The 21,680-nt window shown below is 41.1% G+C and overlaps 1 protein-coding gene across 3 annotated transcripts in view; it reads right to left on the bottom strand.

Annotated features, from left to right (window-relative positions):
- Positions 1-533: 533 nt before the first annotated feature.
- IPCEF1 (interaction protein for cytohesin exchange factors 1) overlaps positions 534-21,680 on the bottom strand; it is a 154,959-nt gene continuing 133,812 nt past the window's right edge. For all 3 annotated transcript variants that reach the window (XM_081295890.1, XM_081295889.1, XM_081295891.1), the window contains 2 exons: positions 10,058-10,251; positions 534-2,992 (listed from right to left, as the gene is read on the bottom strand). In XM_081295890.1, coding sequence (XP_081152016.1) covers positions 2,789-2,992; positions 10,058-10,251 — 398 coding nt within the window. In that variant the 3' untranslated portion in view covers positions 534-2,788. The remainder of the gene's footprint in view (positions 2,993-10,057; positions 10,252-21,680) is intronic.

The raw sequence follows: 21,680 nt of genomic DNA on the forward strand, positions 1-21,680 counted from the left end.
TACACATATGTGTGTGTATATATACATATACACATATACACACATATATACACACATATGCACCAATTTAAAAATAAATAAATAAATAAGAGGAAGGCCAATAGAGGAAGGGGATCAGGGAGTGGGAAGGGGATAATACTGGGGATTGAAATGGAGAAAACTATGCTGTATTCATTTATGAATATGTCAAAATTAATCCCACTATTATGTATAACTACAAAGCACTAAAAATTTTAAATATTTAGCTGGGCATGGTGGCACATACCTATAATTCCAGCAGCTTGGGAGGCTGAGGCAGGAGGATTATAGGTTCAAAGCCAGCCTCAGTAACTTAATGAGGTCCTAAGCAACTCAGTGAGACCTCGTGTCGAAATAAAATACAAAAACAGGCTGGGGAGGTAGCTCAGCGGTTAGGTGTCCCTCGGTTCAATCCCCAGTACCAAAAAAAAAAAAAAATATATATATATATATATATATATATATATATATATATTAAATATTTTTATGAATCACAAGAAGAAAAATGTGGAAAATCAGTACAGTAGAAGAAGAAAGGGACAGATAGTGAAAAGGTTCTAGGGAACAAAATTGACCAAATTATATTGTTTTATTGTGTGCATGTACCAGTATGTAACAACAAATCCCACTTTTATGTATAACTATAATGCACCAATAAAAAAATAGAAAGAAAAAGAACTGTGAAAAACAAAACCAAAAAAGAGGTGGAAAAACACTTGGTGTCATTCTATGATTTCCTCCATTACATTATTTCTGCTTTCCCTTCACACTTGGTTTACATTCTGAATCCCAAACCACCAAGCTTCTAAAAACTGCTACCTTATAAAACCTGCTATTCACAGAAAGAACCATTGCCAGAATAAAGAGGTTAAAGCACCAGACTCTCAAACCAGACACCACCCCATTCCAGGACCAGGTGACCCCTCATTAGGCACATCTCTACGCGCTGTGCTGCATTGGGTGCAGGAGAACCTTTGCTGAGCCAAACCAACTGATAGGGTCCCTCATCTCAGAGAAGTTTCCAGTACTTCAACTTGCTTCCTGTTTTGTGTTTTGTTTCTTAATGTTAAGGTTGTTTTTCTGTTGTTTTTAGAGTATGAAGACTTCTTAGGAAAGTTTGGGGAAATACTCAACAACTATTTCCATTTAGGGTTGCAGACACAATTCAGGTGGTTATCTGCATTTAAATGTCAAGCCACACTTCGATGCAATAAAATGAAATGTGTTACGCTAACAATTTTCTAGCAGCAGGTAGGGTCCAAATTGGTTCTCAGCGGGTTGTGGTTATTATTAAGGTGAGAAATCTTCATTGTGATTAGTGAACAATATCATATTGCTTCTCTGTTGAGCTCTTTAATAAACCCGACATTTCTATTGATATTTAGTCAAAATAATACATTAGTTGTGTTTCATTTGGCCTAGGGTTTATGGACATAAACTTAAAAGTTTATTTAATAGAAGGGATCACTTAAGATGAAAGTTAGGGGAAAGACTTACAATGAATACAACAATTTAAGAGCTATGAAGAGAATTAGAGACAGAAAGAAAGATCTCAGCAAATGAAAAATTATTAATACATGCCCCCATAGTTTTCTCACAAGATTTCCTGAGCATTCCTGGTACATTATAGTGCAATCTAACTCTGATAAATCAATAGTATCCTTAGTTTTCTCAAGCAAAAGTATGTATACTTCCAGAATATATAGGCTGAACAAAACATAGAATAGTATATGATCTTTTAAAACACTACTAATTTGAACTTCTATAAATATATTTAAATAAAAAACATAGATGGCTATTCACAAAGCACACCATGACACATGAGCTTACAAAAATAAAACAATCATGTTAAAATCTTTAGTTTTTGAGTCCCCCACTTCCAGTATAGATACTAAAACAATTCCGATGCCAGAATCCCCTTTCCAATATTGATCCCAGGAAAACTGGATATAAATCCTTACTGTTTATGGGGACCAAGCCAAAGACAAAAGCAGCAGAATGTTCCTTGTCGGGCCTGTTAAGACCCTCTACAATCAATCCTGTAGGGAGGCCAAGGAGGAGCAGTGGTCTCCAACTGTGAGGAGTAGTTTTTTTCTAACTGCTGTGACAAAAGATACATTAACCATATCCCCCAATCTAGGTAAATGTGAAAATACCACCCAGTCCTGAGTGAGCGTAACACAGCACATATCCGCTCCTCGGGCCCTCCTACACGCTACTCTGTAAAATATTTCTCAACAAGTGGAAAAAGGACCACCCTTCTATAGCAATGGCAAAGGATTTTTGTTCCACAATCCCACTGTGACCTGTTCCAGCTGTTGCTATACAAAGCACACCTCCATTCAAAGAATTCTTTGAAGTACTCTGTGGCCCGTAAGTAGAGAATGTTCATGCTTCTTGGGGGAAGAAATGATACTTCTATGACTCATTATCCCTAGTAAAATTGGATCTTTTGTGCACGGTACATTGTGATTCTCTTGAAAGCAGGGGATAGAAGATAGGTTTCTCACATCCCACCTAGAGCCTACCATCTCTACAAGCTCCCAGTAAGAACACAAAATCATGTCTGCTCAGCTGAACCCAATCACACCAGGCTCGATGACGGTGAAACTCGATGGGGAACCAGGAGTCCTGCTGCATCTGGTAACTGTCTTCAGCTAAGCTGCAGAGGGGAACTTCAGTTTTCCCCTCAAGGAGAAACAGAAGCTCCTGCAACATCTTGTAAAGTTGCTTTCAGTAAAATACAAGAAGAGAGAATTCTGGCTTTTTCTCAGATAGAATTTTCCAGACAGGCCTGTGAAGGGGGCTTCGTGAGTTCCTGTGGTGCGCCTTCAGGTTCACTTGGGGCCTGATGCTGCTGATAGATGTCCTGGATCAGGAGGGTGTTCATGACCTTCCACTCTCTGTACTTCCTGGCTGTTAGTTTTGGATCATCCAGCAACTGGTTGATCATGGCCAGATCATGTTCTTTACACTGCCCAGGAAGAAAAGTGGGAGCACAGGGGGATGTCATGAGCATCTGAATTTCAATAAATTATCTTCACCCACCCTCTGCTAAGGCATGGGTACATGCATAAAATTATCAAAGTGATTTTACACATCAATATTTGAATCCTTGCACCAGGCCTAAGCAATCCGACACCACCTCTGTTTATATATGATGGCCATAAGGAAATTAAGTATCTTCCCAGGAGTTAGGGGGAGAATTAGACAGGAGCCCAGGTCCTCTATACTGCTCTTACCTGATCTGTCCATGACTTACACCCCAGAAATGACCCTGTCTTGGTGTTAGCATAACTGTACACCTCCAGGAGCTAAGAATTATATGCAAAAGCATTTCATTGACCCCCCCCCAAATTTCACTAAGTAAAACTAGGACAAACACTTTAACGCATAAAGGAGCACAAAGTATGTCTTTTTAAAATTTTTTAGTTATTAAATTCTTAATTGATTTTTGATAAATTTTTGAACATTCTGCTGCTTTTGTATTTAATCAGCATATGTAGAATAAACAGGCGGGTTATCTTTTTAGTCAAGAAACACCAACCTCATATCAAAATGGTATGTATTCCAAAAATGCTGATAGAGTAAAAATTCCATTAGTGCTATTTTATCTGCCTCCTCAGAAAGCAGTGACTCACATTTTTTTTTTTTAACTGTCTGCCTTGGGTTACAGTTTTCTGAGTCAAGGAATGGAGTAAAAAATAATTTACATCATTTTCCATACTAAAATAAGTAGATCACTCAGCTCTTGACAATTTTATCTCAAGTGGTTTTCTTGGTCCCTAGGACCCGAGTCCTTATTTTGGAGGCACAGTCCAGTATATCGCACTTGCTCTGCCACTGTGACCTCCCAAGTGAGGGCCCCGCCCCAGCCCCCACTTTACAGCCACATTCTGCATGGCAGAGCAGAGCAGGGATGCGTCCAACTGCCGAGTCCTCTTGATGATTTCCCTGTATCCCAGGCCCCTCACCAACCTTGGCTGCATTTGTTGATATTCCCCTCCCTCTGCCTTTCTACGCTGACAGTATTGACCTGCAAAGGCTGGTTCATGCCTCCATGAAGCCAAGTGGCATCCAACGGACTTTAATTTCCAGAGCTGCTTTCACATGGAATGTCTTCTAATCTTCTTTACCCAATTTTTCCACTTAACTCAAAACATCTATACTCTCTTCAAGCAGCACGTTCCCCAGAAAACCATCCCTAGACTCCCCAAATTGGATTATGGAGCTTCTTCATTTTTATACTCTCCTGCCATCAGATGCTCTGAACCTACCGTGGTGTATATAGATGCTCTTGGATCTGCCACGCTGCCTATTCTAAAGCTTAAAGAAGGTGACAGGGGACATGTGTTCCTCATTGCTGTACACTCAGCACCCAACGCAATGCCATGTGCCATGTACACACTCAGCACCTTCCCACGAGGGAACCACTCCCTCTGCCCACCCCAGGGCAACATGTGTAGCTAGAACTTCCCAACCATGCTTGCTGGTCTCCCTCCCAATTCAGGGCGTCTGCTAGTAAGAGGACTTTCCCTGCTATCCAGTAATCACACTTTCACTTATCTTTTCTCTCCCCATCTCCAAAGTAACTGTTTCAAACTTGTCACCTTACTGGGGGGCACGGTGGTGCACACCTGTGATCCCAGCAGCTCAGGAGACTGAGGCGGGAGGATCACAAGTTCAAAGCCAGCCTCAGCAACTCAGCAAAGCCCTAAGCAGCGTGATACCTTGCCTCAAAAAAAAAAAAAAAAAAAAAAATTTAAAAAGCGCTTGGGATGCAGCTCCTGGGTTCAATCACTGGTACCAATAAAAAAAATTAAAAAATAAAAAAAAACACTGTGATCTCATCTTGCAGCAGCCCCTCCACCTCACGCACAGCTTGCTCTGTATTTTTTGAGGAAATGAAAATAATCAGAAAAGTATTCCCAAGTTCCTATCACTCACTACCCACATCAGCAGAGACATAGGCACCTTCCCTCCGGTTCATACAGATAAAATGTCTGTGCTCCTCGCAAAGCCAGTCCCTCCACGTGGACACCACTGCCCCTGCTCTCCTGTGACTTGCTAACTTCCCACCTCTGCTGGGTCATTCTCCCAGGCTACCTGCACATGGCTACTTCTCCCACTTTAAAAGTCCCCTCTGACCCAACCCCTATCCAATCACCCTCCATTTTTCTCCTTGTCCCCCGTGTCCCTGTGCACATTCTGTCACAGACACTCCTGCCAGGTTTCTGCCCCCTACCATCCCACCAAAACTGCTCCTGTGAAGGTCAAGAGTGACCCCCACGTTGCTGACGTCAAACACAGTGGAGCAGGAAGAAACCAAAGAGGGACATCAAGCCGTGGTCCAGGACCCAGAAGCAGAAGAAAGAAAGGGTGAGTAGATAGGCAGAGGGTTGTTTGTGGAAGTCAGGCAAGGCCCAGAGAGTTTTATTTCTTTTCTTCTCAATTCCCAATATTTATGCTTCAAAAAATTATTTTTCAAATAAAATATGAATAAATAATAAGCTTTCATCTTCTGACAGCCCCTCAGTGCTATTAATATGAAGTGATTCAGGGAGTTTTATGTTTTCTAAAGAAACTTAGACATCTGCTTCAGAGGGAGATCTTAATATTTTATTGAGAAAACTAAATAGAATCTTTGAAGATTAATGAAAATTTGGGAAATTGATTTTTAAAAGGCAAGAATGAATTAACTGCCACTTTAAAACCGATAAAAATTTGGGGGAAAAATTAAAGGTCTTTGGGAATGAGGTTAACATTTCTCACTTGGTTTCCTGCTCTAAACAATCCAAATTTCTTGCTATTTGGGTGAAATCTGGGTTAGATCTTGTATAGATAAAAGAAAAAACTATGAACAAGAATACAGAAGTAAGCTGGGCATGGTGGTGCATGCCTGCAACCCAGCACCTCGGGAGGCTGAGACAGAAGGATCAAGAGTTCAAAGCCAGCCTCAGCAATGGTGAGACACTAAGAAACTCAGTGAGACCCTGTCTCTAAATAAAATACAAAATAGGGCTGGGATGTGCTTCAGTGGTCGAGTGCCCCTGAGTTCAACCCTTAGTACAAAAAAAAAAAAAAAATTTTTAAAATACGGAAGCAGGGCATTAATAAAACGGCAAAACCTTCTGAGCTCCTTCCCAGGCAAAGTGCCCTGAGGGCCAGAGCCTCACACAGTGGCCCTGTTCCTCCTGGCTGTTGCACAAAGCTATCGAAGTAGCTATTAAAGTCTACTTTGCCAAGGTCCACCTTTCTTTATGTCAGGCAAGCAAGGTTTCAGGATCGCCATAATGCCAGGAAAGAAAGAATGTGGATTTTTCCATTTATCCTCCAAATATTCAGTTCATGGTCTGACTCAAGACCTAAGCATGTTGGCACAGTGCCCATCAGTGCAGCTTCAGGGAAGACAGAGCTCATTCCTGGTGAAATAGGCCAGAGTGACTGAAGGAATTTCCTTCTGCCCCACTAACCATTCTATTAATCATTCATTTTAAAATAAAGACAGGCTTACTCAAAAGTCCATGAATGTTGAGCTAGCAGAAATTCCAAAAGATTTCCATTTATAGTGTATGACATAACAGTTTGCTCAACTTCCAAGAATTTCCCCAAAGAGCATGCATTCCAATATCCCAATGAAGGGATTTTTCTTTATGGAATGCACCTATTACTAACATAAACATTATTACTACAACATTTTCTTTGTTTCTGCATGAAACTGCTGCTCTTGCTTCACCCCATTCCACCTTTGAAGTATTTTTTTTTTCTTGGTACTAGGGACTAAACTCAGGGGCACTCAACCACAGGGGCACATCCCTAGCTCTTTTTTTTTTTTTTTAAGAGATTGGGTCTCACTGAGTTGCTTAGCGCCTCGCCATTGCTGAGGCTGGCTTTGAACTCGCGATCCTTCTGTCTCAGCCTCTCAAGCCATGGGGATTATAGGCATGCATCACCATGCCCAGCTTGAAGCATTTTTTAAACCAACCTTTTATTACAATGCAACTTTTTATTACACAGAGAAAAGTGCACAGACAGAAAAAATTGTGCTTGATGAACTATCACCATATAACCATATCCATGTAACCATAACAAGGGTCAAAAAACGACCCTTACCCAGCATATCTGAAGCTCCCCTTGTTGCCCCTCCCAGCCAAATCCTCTTCTCCCTCAAGGACAACTGATACCCTGCCTTTTTTTTTTTTTTTTTTTTTTTTTTTTTTTTTTTTTGGTACTGGGGATTGAACCCAGGGCCTTGTACATACAAAGCAAGCACAATACCAACTGAGCTATGTCCCCAGCCTAACTGCTTTGAATTTTAAAAAGAGATAAACAGTAATTAATATTATAGCTTTTCAACATAAATAATCACCTATGCTAATTTCTCTTTCCCCATTGGATAAGCTGATATGCCTCATTTTTGTTTGCTATTTGTTTTTCACCAAGGCCAATTTCCACATCATCCTCTCCTCAACCTCCTGACCTTGACAGGTCCACATGACATGGACTACTTTCATCAGCCCTAGAACTGCACTTCCATAAGACCTAAACGATCTATGGAAAGGGCTGTTCTCCTCAAGTGAATAGAGGGCAGTCCAGCGGGCCATCGGAGGCAACCCTATCATGGAGCCTAATGTCCATCTGTCCTGAGATTCTTCTCCTTGTATAATCCCTTCCCTGAGTATGGACCTCCCTAATGACATGCTTTTCTACTAAATAGAACACTATAGAAATAAGGTGATGTTGACTTCTAACTCATGCTGCTTGTTCAATCTTGCTCTCTTGCTCACTCTGAGAGAAGCCAGCTTCTAGAATGCGAGCTTCCTATGAAGGAGTCCATATGGCAGGGAACTGAGGGTGGCCTCCAACCAACAGCCAGAGAGCAACAGAGACCCTCAGTCCAACAACCTGCAAAGAACAGAAACCTGCCAACAACCCAAAGAGAACTTAGAAGCAGATCCTTCCCAGGGGAGAAATGAACACAGCCCTAAGGGACATCTTAGTCACAGCCTCATGGCTGTGTTTATTCACAGATGCAGAAGCTTGTCCAAGCCATTCCCAAATTCCAAAAACCACAGAAAGTCTGAAATAGTAAATGCTTATTGTTGAAGTTGCTAAGTTTGGGGATAATTTGCTACCTAGCAACAGATTACCCAGTAATATACTGGGAGAAAAGAAAAAGTTGCTGAGTTCATTGATGACGTGGCCAAACTGCACCAAAAAAAAAAAAAAAAAAAAAAACAACTGTCACAGAGGGCCCTATGGACTTCTTTGGTTGGTGCATGCCTCTGTGAAGGTCTGACATCTTTAGTCCATTGCTTTATGGAGAGTCAGGGGCCACGGTCTCTCTCCTGCAAATGGTCCATGTGGCTCCTGGTCTCCTTAGCCTCTACCTCCTATTTCTCCCAACATGGGTAGTAGCGTATCTTCTACTGATAGACACTGCACTTCCTGGATGGCCCTTCCCTTTTCTTCCCGATACTCTTCATCTCTCTCTCACAGACCAGTTGTCATTCACTGACCTGACGGTCAGTCATTTCCCTTCTCTGGGCAAACAAACCCCCAAGATCATCTCCACTGCATTCACACCACACTGCATTCTAGCTGTGTGTTCTTCTCTCTGTTTCCATTTGCCCAGGGTTTTTCACTCCATGGTCACCGTGACCTAGACTAGTGCCTGGTACACATTATGATTCAGGAAATGCTGCTTGATGAAAAGTTATTTACTCATCTCCATTTTTGCAGACAAAGACAAATAGTAAAATTCTAACATACTATGGCATATTACACTGAGTGACTCACCACATTAATCAATTCTGTACACACTGTGGAATAAATGCGAGTAAAATATTTCCATCATTTAATATTAGGGAATTTCTCTGCACTTGGAGTTTCTTTATATAATTAAAAATACACTTTTTTTTTACAACTTCATTTTTTCAGCCTTTAGTGCTATTGACTTGCTGTTGACTTACTGGAATTCTGACTAACAAGAGCCCTTCAGCCATGTCTTTGTAGCCTTGTTCTTTTGATTGCTGACATTTCTTTCAGGAAAAGGACTCAAATTCTTAATGCAAAGGGACATGAGCAAAACAGAATTAAATTGCAGGACCTATCAAGGCTTTTCAGAATCTACAAATGTTCTGCTCACTTAGGACTATTTCACAAAGTCTCCTGGCTTTCTCCTGCTCATGTTATAATCTAAATGTGAAAGCAGGAGGCTTTTGTTATAAAGAAGCATTTTAGTTATGGGAGACCCTGAAAATAGCTTCAGTACATCTTGTGCATGGTCCCTCTCTCCCATTGTGAAAACATCTGCTCCTCTGTTACCACAAGATGTCTGCTGCTCACTGTTGGGCTCTCGCGGTGTTACTTGGCTGCAAGTCCTACAGCTGAAAGTCTTTGCTGTACCAGAAAATGAGGACTTTCTCCCAGATATAGCTCAGAAGAATGGCACCCTCAAAAGAATCAGGTGAAAACCCAAAAGCTGATTCTCACCCACTGATGATCTCCGACTGTAGTCAACAGTTCCTGAGCCAGGTACTGTGCTAGGGGGCACCTTAGTCATAGCCTCATGGTCATATTTATTCACAGATGTAGACGCTTGTCCAAGCCATTTCCAAATTCCAAAACCACAGAAAGTCTGAGATAGTAAATGTTTATTGTTGAAGCTGGGGGTTTGGATGCCAGGTACAGTAATTTTACTGAATATTTGTCTGTGTCTGCAAAAAGTGAGGCAGAAGGGCTACAAAAACAAATGGTGTGTGGTCCTTGCCATGTAGGAGCTTAACATGTGAAATTTCATAGCAGAGTGAAAGTAAAAGGAAGGCCTACTGTGGAAAAACACCATGGGTGCCACTGTGGAAATGTCCTAGTGACTGAAGGATGTCCAGGGTCACCTTACTCTCTAAAGATCACACTTACCCTTACTGACCTAGCCTCCACCCCCACAAACACACCGTTGTTATCATGAACCTCTGCGGAGCCCATCTTTCTTTGCCTCACATCCACAGAATTTATCCACAGTCTGAAACCGTCTTACCTTCAATGTGCTATTCAAGGTTCGAATTTTGTGAAGTTTCTCATTGATAGATGGGTTCTTGCACCGTTTCACAAATGACTTTCTCAACTCCTTTTTGGTCGAAGGCCGGCGGTCCCCAAGAGGAGACAGACTCGCTTGCTCTAATGATTTGTAAAGTTTCTCCATTTCATCATCTTCAGGTGCTTTTGTTTCTTCTATTAAAAAGAAGAAGAAGAGATAGCAACAAAACCAGTTAAAACAAGAAGAAAACATTAGACACTGTGGTCCTACCTGCTGATACCTGCATCTCAGACTGAGCTCCAAAACTGTAGGAAAATGTTTTTGTTTTGTTTTGTGTTTTCTTGTCTAAGCCGTGCTCTCTTTGAAAATCCTGGAGAAGGAACTGTTCGAGGCCCCTCTTCCTGCCTCTGTTGGTTCCTCCCTTAGTTTGTGGCAGCTTAACTCCAGTTCACATGGTATCTTCCCTGCCTGCATGTCACTGGGTCCAAACCTCCCTTTGAATAAAGACACCAGCCATAGTGGAATAAAGGTTCAATAATGCCCTCATTTTAAAGAATTACAACAACATTTTCCAATAAGGTCACCTTCTAACATACTGGAGGAAGGCAATGAGGACTGCAACATGAGTTCGGGTGGGACATAATTCAGTGTAAGAGTCTACCTGCTGCCCCCTCAAATTCACTTCCTTATCACATGAAAAATATCTTCATTCCAGTCCAACATCTCCTCAATTATCCACGTCAACATCAACCTAACACCAAAATCTCATCCAAATGTCATTGAAGTCGGGTATTGGTAAGATCCTGGTACAGAATACCTCTCCAGCTTTGGACCTGTGAAACTAGATAAATCATCTGCTTCTAAAACACCAGGTGGAACAGGCAAGCCCTGCAAGTTAACACACACTCCCAACTTTGAACACCACGGCCTTGGATGACCGCTGGGTGTCCTTCTCAGAACTGCCCTTTGAGAACGATGCCAGCCTGTGGTCTGTGGTTGTGAGCAGAGAATGGCCATTCCACTCTGCACACACTCCCCTCTCCTCTCCACCACATCTTCCCCTCCCCGGCCCACATGAAGTGACTAGTCATGCAGCCCACAGTGCTGGTCACAGTCCATGACTCAGTGATGAGCAAGGGATTCAGGTCAAGCCAATGGGGCCAGGAAGACGCAGTTCCAGGACTTCATTTCAAGGGTATCAGAGAAGCATCTCTCTTACACAGAATGCTGCGGTGATGTGAGCTGGAAGTTTTCAGGTGGCATCCCAAGAACAACCAAGCTAATCCACTCTGAGACATGGCTTTTGATGAGAACACTGGTGCCCACTCGGCCTGTGGGAGCCAATCTCTCACCTTGGTTAAGCTCCTCTGGGTATGGGTTTCAATCCTGTAAAACTGTACAGACCTCCAATGATGCCCAGGTCACCCAAAGAAAATCATGCCTTGATGTTGCCTTAATTTCTCACACAGAATTTCCATCATATATTCTTTTCCTTCCCTGAAAATAATTCAGGGAAAGATCCACAGCAATATTTCTTTTTCTACCATGTGCTCTTTAGTGCTTATAATGCTTTACATCCTGTCCTGAGAACAAACCCAGGAGACCTACACAAGAGAACCCGAACAAAACAGGCTCATCTAGGAGAAGAGAGAAGCATAGAACAGCACTCTAAGAGCCCGGAATCAAGCAAACTCCATTCACTTTACAGTTCACTCCACTAAGATTAGGAATCCTGGAGCAAGAATTAGTTTTCTCCCACCAGTCCCACAAAGTTACCACGAGGGTTCCCAACAGTCTTGTAAAATGGTACTTTCACTGACTGAAAGTACCAAACTTCACAACCTCTTTGTTCTCTAACAAAAGTAAGGGAGAAGACATTTAAAACTGTAGCTGAAGATAATTAGGCTTTTGGGCTCAGGCTAGGGGCAAACATCAAAAGTGGACCTTTGTCTACAAGAACATGATAAGACGCCCCACCTCACTGATCATTAGAGAAATGCAAATCAGAACCACAATGAGATGTAACTTCACACCCACAAAGATGGCTAAAATTAAAAAGAACAAACATTAAGTGTGGTCAAGGAGGTGGAGAAATTGAAATCCTCCTGCCTTGCTAGTACAGATGTGAACTGTAACTGCCACTTTGGAAAAAGGAGTGACCATTCCTCAAAATCCTAAACCCAGAGTTACCATGGGATGCTACAATTCCACTCTTGGCGATGTGTGGAGACAGTGAGAAACATGTTCACACAATTGTGCAGGGATGCTCATGGCAGCATTATACATAACAGATAAAGAGGGGGAAGAGCCTAAATGTTCATCGACAGGCGAGTGGATACACAAAATGTAGTGTATGCCTAAGGGAAAATTATTTAGTTATTAAAAGAAATTAAATACTAAAGACTCACAATGCTGCAACATGAACAAACCTTGGAATCATTATGACAGCCAAAAGTAGCCAGTCACAAAAGACCATATCCAGTATTATCCCGCTTATATGAAATGTTGAGCACAGGCAAATCCACAGAGACAGAAGGTAGAACAGTGGCTGCCTGGAGTTTGGGAGGAGGCAAGCAGGAGTGAGGAGGTCAGCTAATATTGTAGGGTGTTTTTGGTGGTGCTGAAAATGTTCTCAAATTTAATTGTGGTGACAGTTGCCCATCTCTGTGAATGTACCTAAAACCACTGAACTGTACACCTGTTCCTGCATTTTATGGTATGGGAAACATATCTCTGTACAGTTGTAACACTGTAGGCTTTTATGAGGCTGTCATGATATCTGATAATATGTCCACAGCAGAAACTGTAAGCATGAAATAGTCCCTGGGTAACGGAAGACATTAAAATGTCTTCAGAAAATTAAATGGAAAGACATCTTATTTACAGAAGAGACATTAGGATTGAAGGTTTGGAGTTTTCAGACAAACAAGGACACAATAATCTCACATGGCCTTTATTTTAAAATATATAGCCAGCCAGGTAGGACACTACTTGGAATTAAGCCTAAGTGCATAGCTTTCAATACCACGGCATTTTAAATTAGATTATATATGTATATAAAATTTAAACAAATGAAATACTACTTCATAAGGCTAGAGATATGTACATAGAACCTTCTCTGTGATCACCAGGCAGCTCCACCCTGGTCCTAAAGATGGTGCTAGAAAACAAAACTACTTTTTAATTATCATTTACTTTGCAGTTATGTCAGGGTAAGAATTATTATATAAAGATAATATATCTGACTCAATTGATATTAAATCAAGAAAGATGAAAATAATAATATTGGAATAACATGGCATTAAGCTTCTTTCCTAAATGAAAAATAAATAGGATTCTTTTACTGGATAATTTAATATTATTTAATAAATGTAAAATAAAATATATGATTTTTATGTTAAAAATAACAGAAGCTGTATTTCTCCCCCTCCCCTTCTTTTCTGCAACTTAAACTTTAGGTCATTATCCATGAGGATATTAGTGTGTGTGTGTGTAACTCGACCCTCCAAGATAGAATTGAATTTTCAAATTAACATAGATAAAGTAAACCTGCTTAAGTTACTAAATTTAATGTAGAATTCATCCAAAATTTACATGTAATGTTGAAAAGACAGTCTATTTTAATTCATCCAGAAACAAGATAATAAAGAGCAAGTATGTTCATATAAGCTTAAACCTGTCAGGGAAATGAGGAAAAAAAGACAGGCAAATTACCAGGATTTCTTCCTCCTCAAAGGAAACCTGAGGCAGAAACACTATATATTTGACTTTTAATAACCTGATTCCAGATTCACCCACAGACATAAGGAAACTAACATTACAACTGGTAACATTAGGAGTCAAGAGAGACCTTTGTTGTTCTGTGTGCCCTTGTGTGTGCATGTGTGTGTGTGTACGTGTGTGTGTGTGTGTGTGTGTGTGTGCTTGTGCACATTTGTCATTATTTGAGATGGAAAACATTAATACCCAGGACACACCTGTGATCCAATCAAATTCACAAGCTAGCCAGAGGCTTAAATTTGTTTTGACTGTTGCTCAGGGCTTATGCTAATGTCTTCATAGGGCTGTAAAATGAATAATAATAATACAAGAAGTTGAGGAATAGAATCTCAAGATAATAAAGGATCCAAAGGGTACAAATGCACCAAAAAAAAAAAAAAAAAAAAAAACCAGAGATTGACCTTAAGCAGAGGTGAGAGTCCTTCCCATTGCCATACCAAGACCAGAGCTGGCTGGCTGGTTAATCCTCTCTGGCTGTTCTTGTACTGCAAAAAGTCTTCTCTGTAAAATAATATTTGTTACAAATCCCCATTCCATTGTTATGTAAATATTTTTCTAAATTTCATACTAGAAAGCACTAGCTTATTTTTCTTATTGTACCATATTTACAAAGAGCAAGAAAAAATGATTGGCGGAAAACACCACTCGTAACTCTCCCATTAGAAATGGAAGCCAAGTTAATTATTTCCACCTCCTTTATCTCCTGAAGCAAAATAAATGAATTTTGTCTGACAGTGACTTGTTCCCATGCAATATTTATCCTTCCTCTCAAGTGCCTCTTTCAATTTCCCCACATAAAATAGCAGGACTTTGATTATCACTGCCAGATAGTGCACTTGATCGCACCTCACCTCACAAGTGCTTGGTCAAGGAAGATAAAAGCTATGATTTTATGGGTGGGAAAGTGAAGATTTTGGAAAAAGAGTGAGTGACTTTTTTCAATATCAGTGATGGAGTCAAGAACAAAAGTTCCATTCCACAAGGTACAGGACCATGCGCTTCTAGACCCGTGTCTTCCAAATTTAACAGGTAAACAATCTCCTAGGGAACTGGTTAAAATTCAGATTCCGCTTCAGTCCATGTGGGATGGCACTTAGATTCCCAGTTTTCCAGAAGCTCCTAGGTGATGCTGGAACTGCTGGTCCATAAACATACTTTGAATAGCACAGCTAGACATCAGCAATTTTCATGCAACATCAGCCTCGACTCATTGTATGTATTTTTTAACAAGCTCCTTCTTAGTGATATTAGCAAATGAAACACAAAACATTTTTAACTAATGGTTAGAAGTTCACTCCTTTCCAAAATTATGCCAAATGAATGTGCAGTCTCTCCTCCTCCTCCCACGTACCCAGCCTTTTGTCGGCAGTTGACAGTACAGGCCTGCTCCAGGCCTAGCATTTAATGGCTGTTGAACGCTGTATGCAGATTATCTCCTGAAATGCTGTACTTTCAACTTTGCCTCCCCCACTGTCTTATTTTTGGTTTTTCTTGTGCTTTCTAGAATGTGGCTGTTTGTTTTCTACTTAGAACATTAAAGCTGGCTTCAGGACACAAGAGAGGAATTCACTGCCAGATTTCATATTAGGGTTTGAAAGGAGTCCGTGTAGCGATTAGAAAAGTCTAAATGATGTCCCAGGGAAAATAATGTTAGTCCTCAACTGTGGAACACTTGGAAAGTCTCAGGTAGAAAACAGCACTGCCTGGTCCACACGAAAGGTTCTAAGTGTTTCAGAACAAAGCTACCACTTGTCCCAAACAGAAGAAGCCACCCTACAGTCACTGGAACACTCTGTATAGCTTTGAAGACTTTACAGATGTCATTTAATATGGCATCTGATGTCATCAGATGGAAAGAATTTCACAGTCCTTGTCTACTTAGAGATTTTGACAACAACAGAGCCAGACTTGAAATCATAATGACAGATTTCAATTACACAACTAATAATAAATCTGGGAAACTCGTTTTAATAGAAGGGACACCAATGACCAACAACATGAGCACAGTGTAATTCTGAGGGAGAAATCTGCCTCCGCTGTTGTCGAGAGCAGAGATTTTACTCTACACCAGGCACCGCGTTAACTGTTACACCAACATTATCTCAGAATCTTTCAACAACCCTGTGAGGAAAGTATCCTTAACCCTGACATAAAGATGGAGATCTCAGCCTTGACCCAAGTCACAAAAAGACAAACTATGAACCCAAAGCTAGTGTCCTTAAATACTATCCTAACCTTATAAATACATCAGTGGCAGTTTCTTTTGCATAAAACTCCATGAAGACAATATATTTCAAATCAGGCCATCTATAGCCCCTGAGATGGGAACCAGAGGACTGGACAGTCCATAGCTCAGACCCTGCCTGCTCTTCTCTGCCCCAAAGGAAAAATGCCCACTCAGAGCCTCTGCTGGGACTCTACTGAGGGGCCCAGATTTTGTGCCTGAACTCAGTTCCCACAAGACCACAGGGCACTAGACCCAGGATTGGAAACTCATCAGCTGGCCAGAAGCTGGCCAGCAACTCAGGACACGAGCCTGACTTTCAGATCTGAACCAGCAGCTGGAGAGAATGAGCCAGTTAGAATCAGGAGCAGAAGACTCATGACGACCACCTGAGTACAGGACAGCAGCCAGTGCTCAGAAAAGAAGGCAGAGGCAGAAGGACACCAGCTGGGAAAGAGAGTAAGAAATTCCATGGGAGAGAAATCAAACTGAATATCAGAAATCAGAGAGAGGCCACTGTTCAAAGTTAAAATTTTTCACTTGTGCTCCAGTGAGTCTGAGAAGAGTGGCTTCAGTTTGATTCCCCTCGTTCCTTTCTACTGTTCTACCTTCTCTGCCAGAGCTGTGCACCTGTCTTTTTTTTTTTTAGAGAGAGAGAGAGAGAGAGAGAGAGAGAGACAGAGAGAGAATTTATTAACATTTATTTTTTAGTTCTCAGCGGACACAACATCTTTGTTGGTATGTGGTGCTGAGGATCGAACCCGGGCCGCACGCATGCCAGGCGAGCGCGCTACCGCTTGAGCCACATCCCCAGCCCCACCTGTCTTCTCTTGTGGGACCACTCTGTTCATTAGGAAGACTTGGTACTCCTCCATGTATTACTGGTTTCATAGACAAGAGCAAACCTAGTCGATCCAGTGATCTTTGATGTTGTTCTTCTGGGTTGTTAACACTGTAGCTTGTGGCAGTGATTTTCTGAAATCATCTTAGGTTGAATCTGCTGCTCAACCATCTGAGAAGTGGCATTTACATTCTTAAAACATGTGCTCCCCTTGTTTTTAAATTTCATTGTCAAATATATGAGCACCCAGGATAAAATGAAATATTTAAAGAGACATTAGGCTTCTGCTCACATCTCAAGGGAAGAAAAAACAAAAAGCAAGCACTCAAGAAGGACAGGGTTTTTTTCCTTAATTTTATTTTCAAAATACATTTATGAGGTGGAATTTGAATGGAAAAGAAATGGGGGCTCTAATAGTCACTTAAACCAAGGGGTACAAATCAACATACCTATAACCTTGGCCCTATAACCTGCTAGCTCCAGCAAACACTGCAATGAGGACAGGTGAACAGAAAAGATAGAAATGGAATATTCAGAAAGAGAAGAGAGAAGTGAAGAGCCCTTCAAACCAACAGCAGGGAGGCAAGAGGAAGGAAGAAATCGAAGGTCTGAAGCAGATCAGTGCCCCCATAAGATGGGGCTCTCTTTTCCTTATCTTCACAATTATAATCTAGCATGATCCATAATTGCCTGTGTATTGTGTATCGTGACCTTAACAGGCAGCTATACCATGTTCATGGGGTTCAATGCTTTAAAGACAGACTTACTGCCAAATTAACCTACACAGTCAAGGACATGGTAACCAAAGTCCAAATGTGGTACCCTAAGTAAAGCTTGATAATTAAATTCAAAGATTACCTGGAAGACAGTATCAACAAGAGCAGCTCTGTGTGGAATAACAGAACATTCTACAACCATGGACCCTAACCACTGAACTGACAAAGTAATAAGAGAAAGATCAGCGAATGAGCAGAAAGGCTGCACAATACACCAGTGTGCGCAGGAATTTTGATGCTGTGAAGATGATAACACAGATTAGGGGGGAAAGAATCTGTGAAATGGCATTGGGCTATCGTATTCACCTAAAAATAAATTAGATGCAATCATAATAAACAAAAGAGCTATTTTTAGTCCTTCAATGGATACATGAATGAATATTATCATAAATTGAGGCAGTGATTCTTTCTGAGGAAGACTCAAAACTCAAAGCCAGAAATAAAATAATGACAAAGTTGATGACATAAAGATTTTAAATTTCTGCATAAAGGCACTAAAAATAAAAATTTAACAACAAGTAATAGGCAAGGAAAAATATTCACAATATCCATACTATAGTGAGTATTCATAAAAAAATAAATGGGCTTCTAAAAACCAGTAAGAAGCCAATCAGAAGTACACAAGTGAGTGAACAGTGCACTTATACAGAAAATGTGAACACACGGACACAACATGGGGAAGTTGAGTTTTGCAGCTCATCAAGGCCCTCAGGTACTCAAGGTTCCAAGGTGCTTCCTGTCAGATGGTGCTTAATTCCAAACTAAAAAACATGCACCATGTGCCTTTCAAATATTTAGAAAATATGTCTAGCAGGCATTTTGCATTTCATGGCAAAACGTGAAGGTTCAGATTGTGACTGGTCAAAGATGCCACCACTCATCCCCAACCTGAAAATCTGTTCAATGCTATTTCACATGGCTTAAGGCTTCGCTGGAATGGCTGAAGGAACATCTCAATAAGCAGGGTTGTGAAATTGCTATCCATTGGTTTTGATTTTAACACAAAGCATACATGTCAGCTTATTTGGGACATATAGTGTCAAGTTCCATTTTACGATTTTTTCAACTAATTAATGTTCAAGTAACCCTATCCACTTGTTTTTGTTGTTGTTCTTTAACAGCATCTAATGCATTGACAGGTTTCCTCACTTAGCCTCTAACACATGACCTTTGGCTCTCTTCCTTAACAGGCACCTCTAGGTGCCTTGGCATCACAGAGCTCATCACTCTGAATTCTTCTTCTCACTGCCCTCTCCCTCCAGCTGATCGGATTAGCGCCATTTTTCAAATATGATCTAAATGCCAATGACAAGACATTTTGCATCTACAGGGCCTCCTCTGAACTCTAGACTCAACTCCTGCCTCAGCCTCCCAAGCTGCTCAGATTAAGGTGTGTGCCACCATGTCTGGCTCAAATTCTGGATCTGTACCTCCAACCAGGAGGTCTCTCCTGTCTCAAAAAATGGCAACTCCATTCTTTTTCATCATTCAGGGTGCAATCCTTGAAATCATCTTTGACTCCTCTCTCTACTCTCCTATCAGCAAATCCCACCAACTCTCCTCGAAATACACACAGCTCCTGACCTCGTCCACCTTGACGGAGGAATACCATACTGTACCTCTCACCTGCACCCATATGGCACCGGCCACTGTGCTGGAGGTCTGCTCTCCACCAAGGAGCCAAGTGATTCTTTCAAAATATAAGTCGGTTCCATTACTACCTAAAATTTTCTTTTGTTAGGAGATATAGTTCTCAGGAAATGATATTTTTACAGATTGTACATCCACAAAATTTGATAGTCAAATTTCATTTAGCTAAGAATGATGCTGAGTTACTCCCCAACATTTCATCTAAGAATTTTATGCCTCCAGCTTCACTTTGTTTTTACTCTGAAAGACAATAACCTGGTCTATTTTCCCACCTCAGCATTTCACTTCTGTTCTTGGATTTGCAGTTTAGGACACAAAGAACTGTGATTCCCTGAAGAACTTGTTACTTGGTATGGGCTATTAACAACAAAAAAAAAATTTAGATAGTAATGGAACTACCATTTGACCCATTTATTCCACTCCTTGGCATATACCCACAGGACTTAAAATCAGCATATTATAGTGATGCCACCACATCAATGTTTATAGCAGCTCAATTCACAATAGCTAAGCTACAAAACCAACCTAGGTGCCCTTCAACAGATGAGTTGGTAAAGAAATATATATGTATGTGTATAGGTGTGTGTGTGCAAGGGAGGGTAGGGAGGGAAAGAATAGTAGTTCACTGAATTAGAAAAAAGAAGGGAGGGGATGGGAATAGGAAAGATAGGAGAATGAATAAGACATAACTTCCCTTTGTTCACAAATGAATACACGACTTGTGTAACTCCACATAGTGTACAGCCACAAGAATGGAATCCCAATTGGAATGGGTGGTGTTCCATGTAAGTATAATATGTCAGAATACACTCTGCCATCATGTTTATCTAAAACAACAAATAAAAACAAAAAGAAAAAAAAAGTAAGTTGGATGATTTCACTGTTCTTCTCAAATCCCCCAACAGCTTCTCCATAACTCAGAACAGATTTCAGAGTTTTACTACATCCTCTATTCTACACACTTCACCTTCCTGCAGGGGCCTTTGATGGCCTCAACGCTGTGCCACTGAAGGGCCCTGCACTTGGCGCACACTGTACCTGGAAGATATCAACTGGGCTCTCCTCTCCACTCCATGGATTTTGGCTCAAATGTCAACTTATCAGAGAGTTCCCGTGACCACTGATGTAAATAGCACCTCTTCCCTCATGCCCCGATCTCAGCTCCATCTCTCTCTAATCCCACACCCATCCTCTTGTTAACCATGGCACTTACAACCACTGGAGACATCAGCACTCACCTACTGTCTCCTATTATCTCCCTCCCAGTCTCCCCTCCACATGGGCACCATGAGGGTATTTATTTTGCCTTCTGTTCACTTTTTTCCCAGTGTCCATTCTTTTCCATTAGACCTTTAGAAGTCTTTTAGAACAGAAACATGGGTCAGTATGTGACATGAAGAGGCACTTGATAAATATTTTTGAATAGACAAAGTCCCCGGACCCTGAAGTGTCACGTAGTGCTCGAATGCTTCTGTTCCTATCACTGGCTGACCTGCACTGCTCCACTAGTAATTGTAGAAACACGAGTTATAGAATGATTGTCTGAAGAGGGAAATTATTCCGTGAAATGTGACTTGATTCACCTATTTAACTTAACCCTGGGTCCTGCTAATTATTTATTTTGAATATTTGGGTGATTAAAATCTCGGGCTCTAGAGTCAAACAGAACGCACCCTTCACCCTCCCATGGTTGCATGACCACTTTAAGCAATTTGCCTAACTACAGTAAGCCCCAGTTTCTTCATCATACCGTAGAGGTGAAAATAAAATACTTTATTTCTAAGTTGTTGGTAGTGGGGAAACACTGAAAACTTCCCCTTTGAGATCAAGCACCCCACAAAAATGCCCATAATCACCGTTTATATCAATATTGCACTGCAGGCAAAGCCCAAGAAAGAAAAGTAAGTGAGAGAATGTCTAAAAACAAAAACACAGCACAGCCGTCGTTTAAAGAGGTATAATTGTGTACGTCAAAAGACAGTGTTTTCCCTGTACTCTACACAAATGTGACTGCTTGAAACACAATATTGGTAAAACACAATTCTGGTAGCACTGAAAGAGAAAGGTGGGCTTCAAGCCTTGTTTTGTAAGGGCAGGCGTGGTTTCTCTCTGGAATGAACCTGCCGTTCTGGGTCCTGTGGAACCTGTGGCCAGGCTCTGTGGTCCTGTGGCCACAAGCAGTGGTACGTCTTGTGCTCTTGACACCAGAGCACATCATTTTTTAAAAATATTTTTAAGTTGTAGATGGACACAATGCCTTTATTTATTTTTATGTGGTGCTGAGGATTGAACCCAGTGCCTCACACATGCAAGGAGTGCACATTCTACCACTGAACCACAACCCCAGCACCA

Source organism: Spermophilus citellus, assembly GCF_964194105.1.
Source record: "Spermophilus citellus genome assembly, chromosome: 5".
Classification (NCBI taxonomy): Eukaryota; Metazoa; Chordata; class Mammalia; order Rodentia; family Sciuridae; genus Spermophilus; species Spermophilus citellus.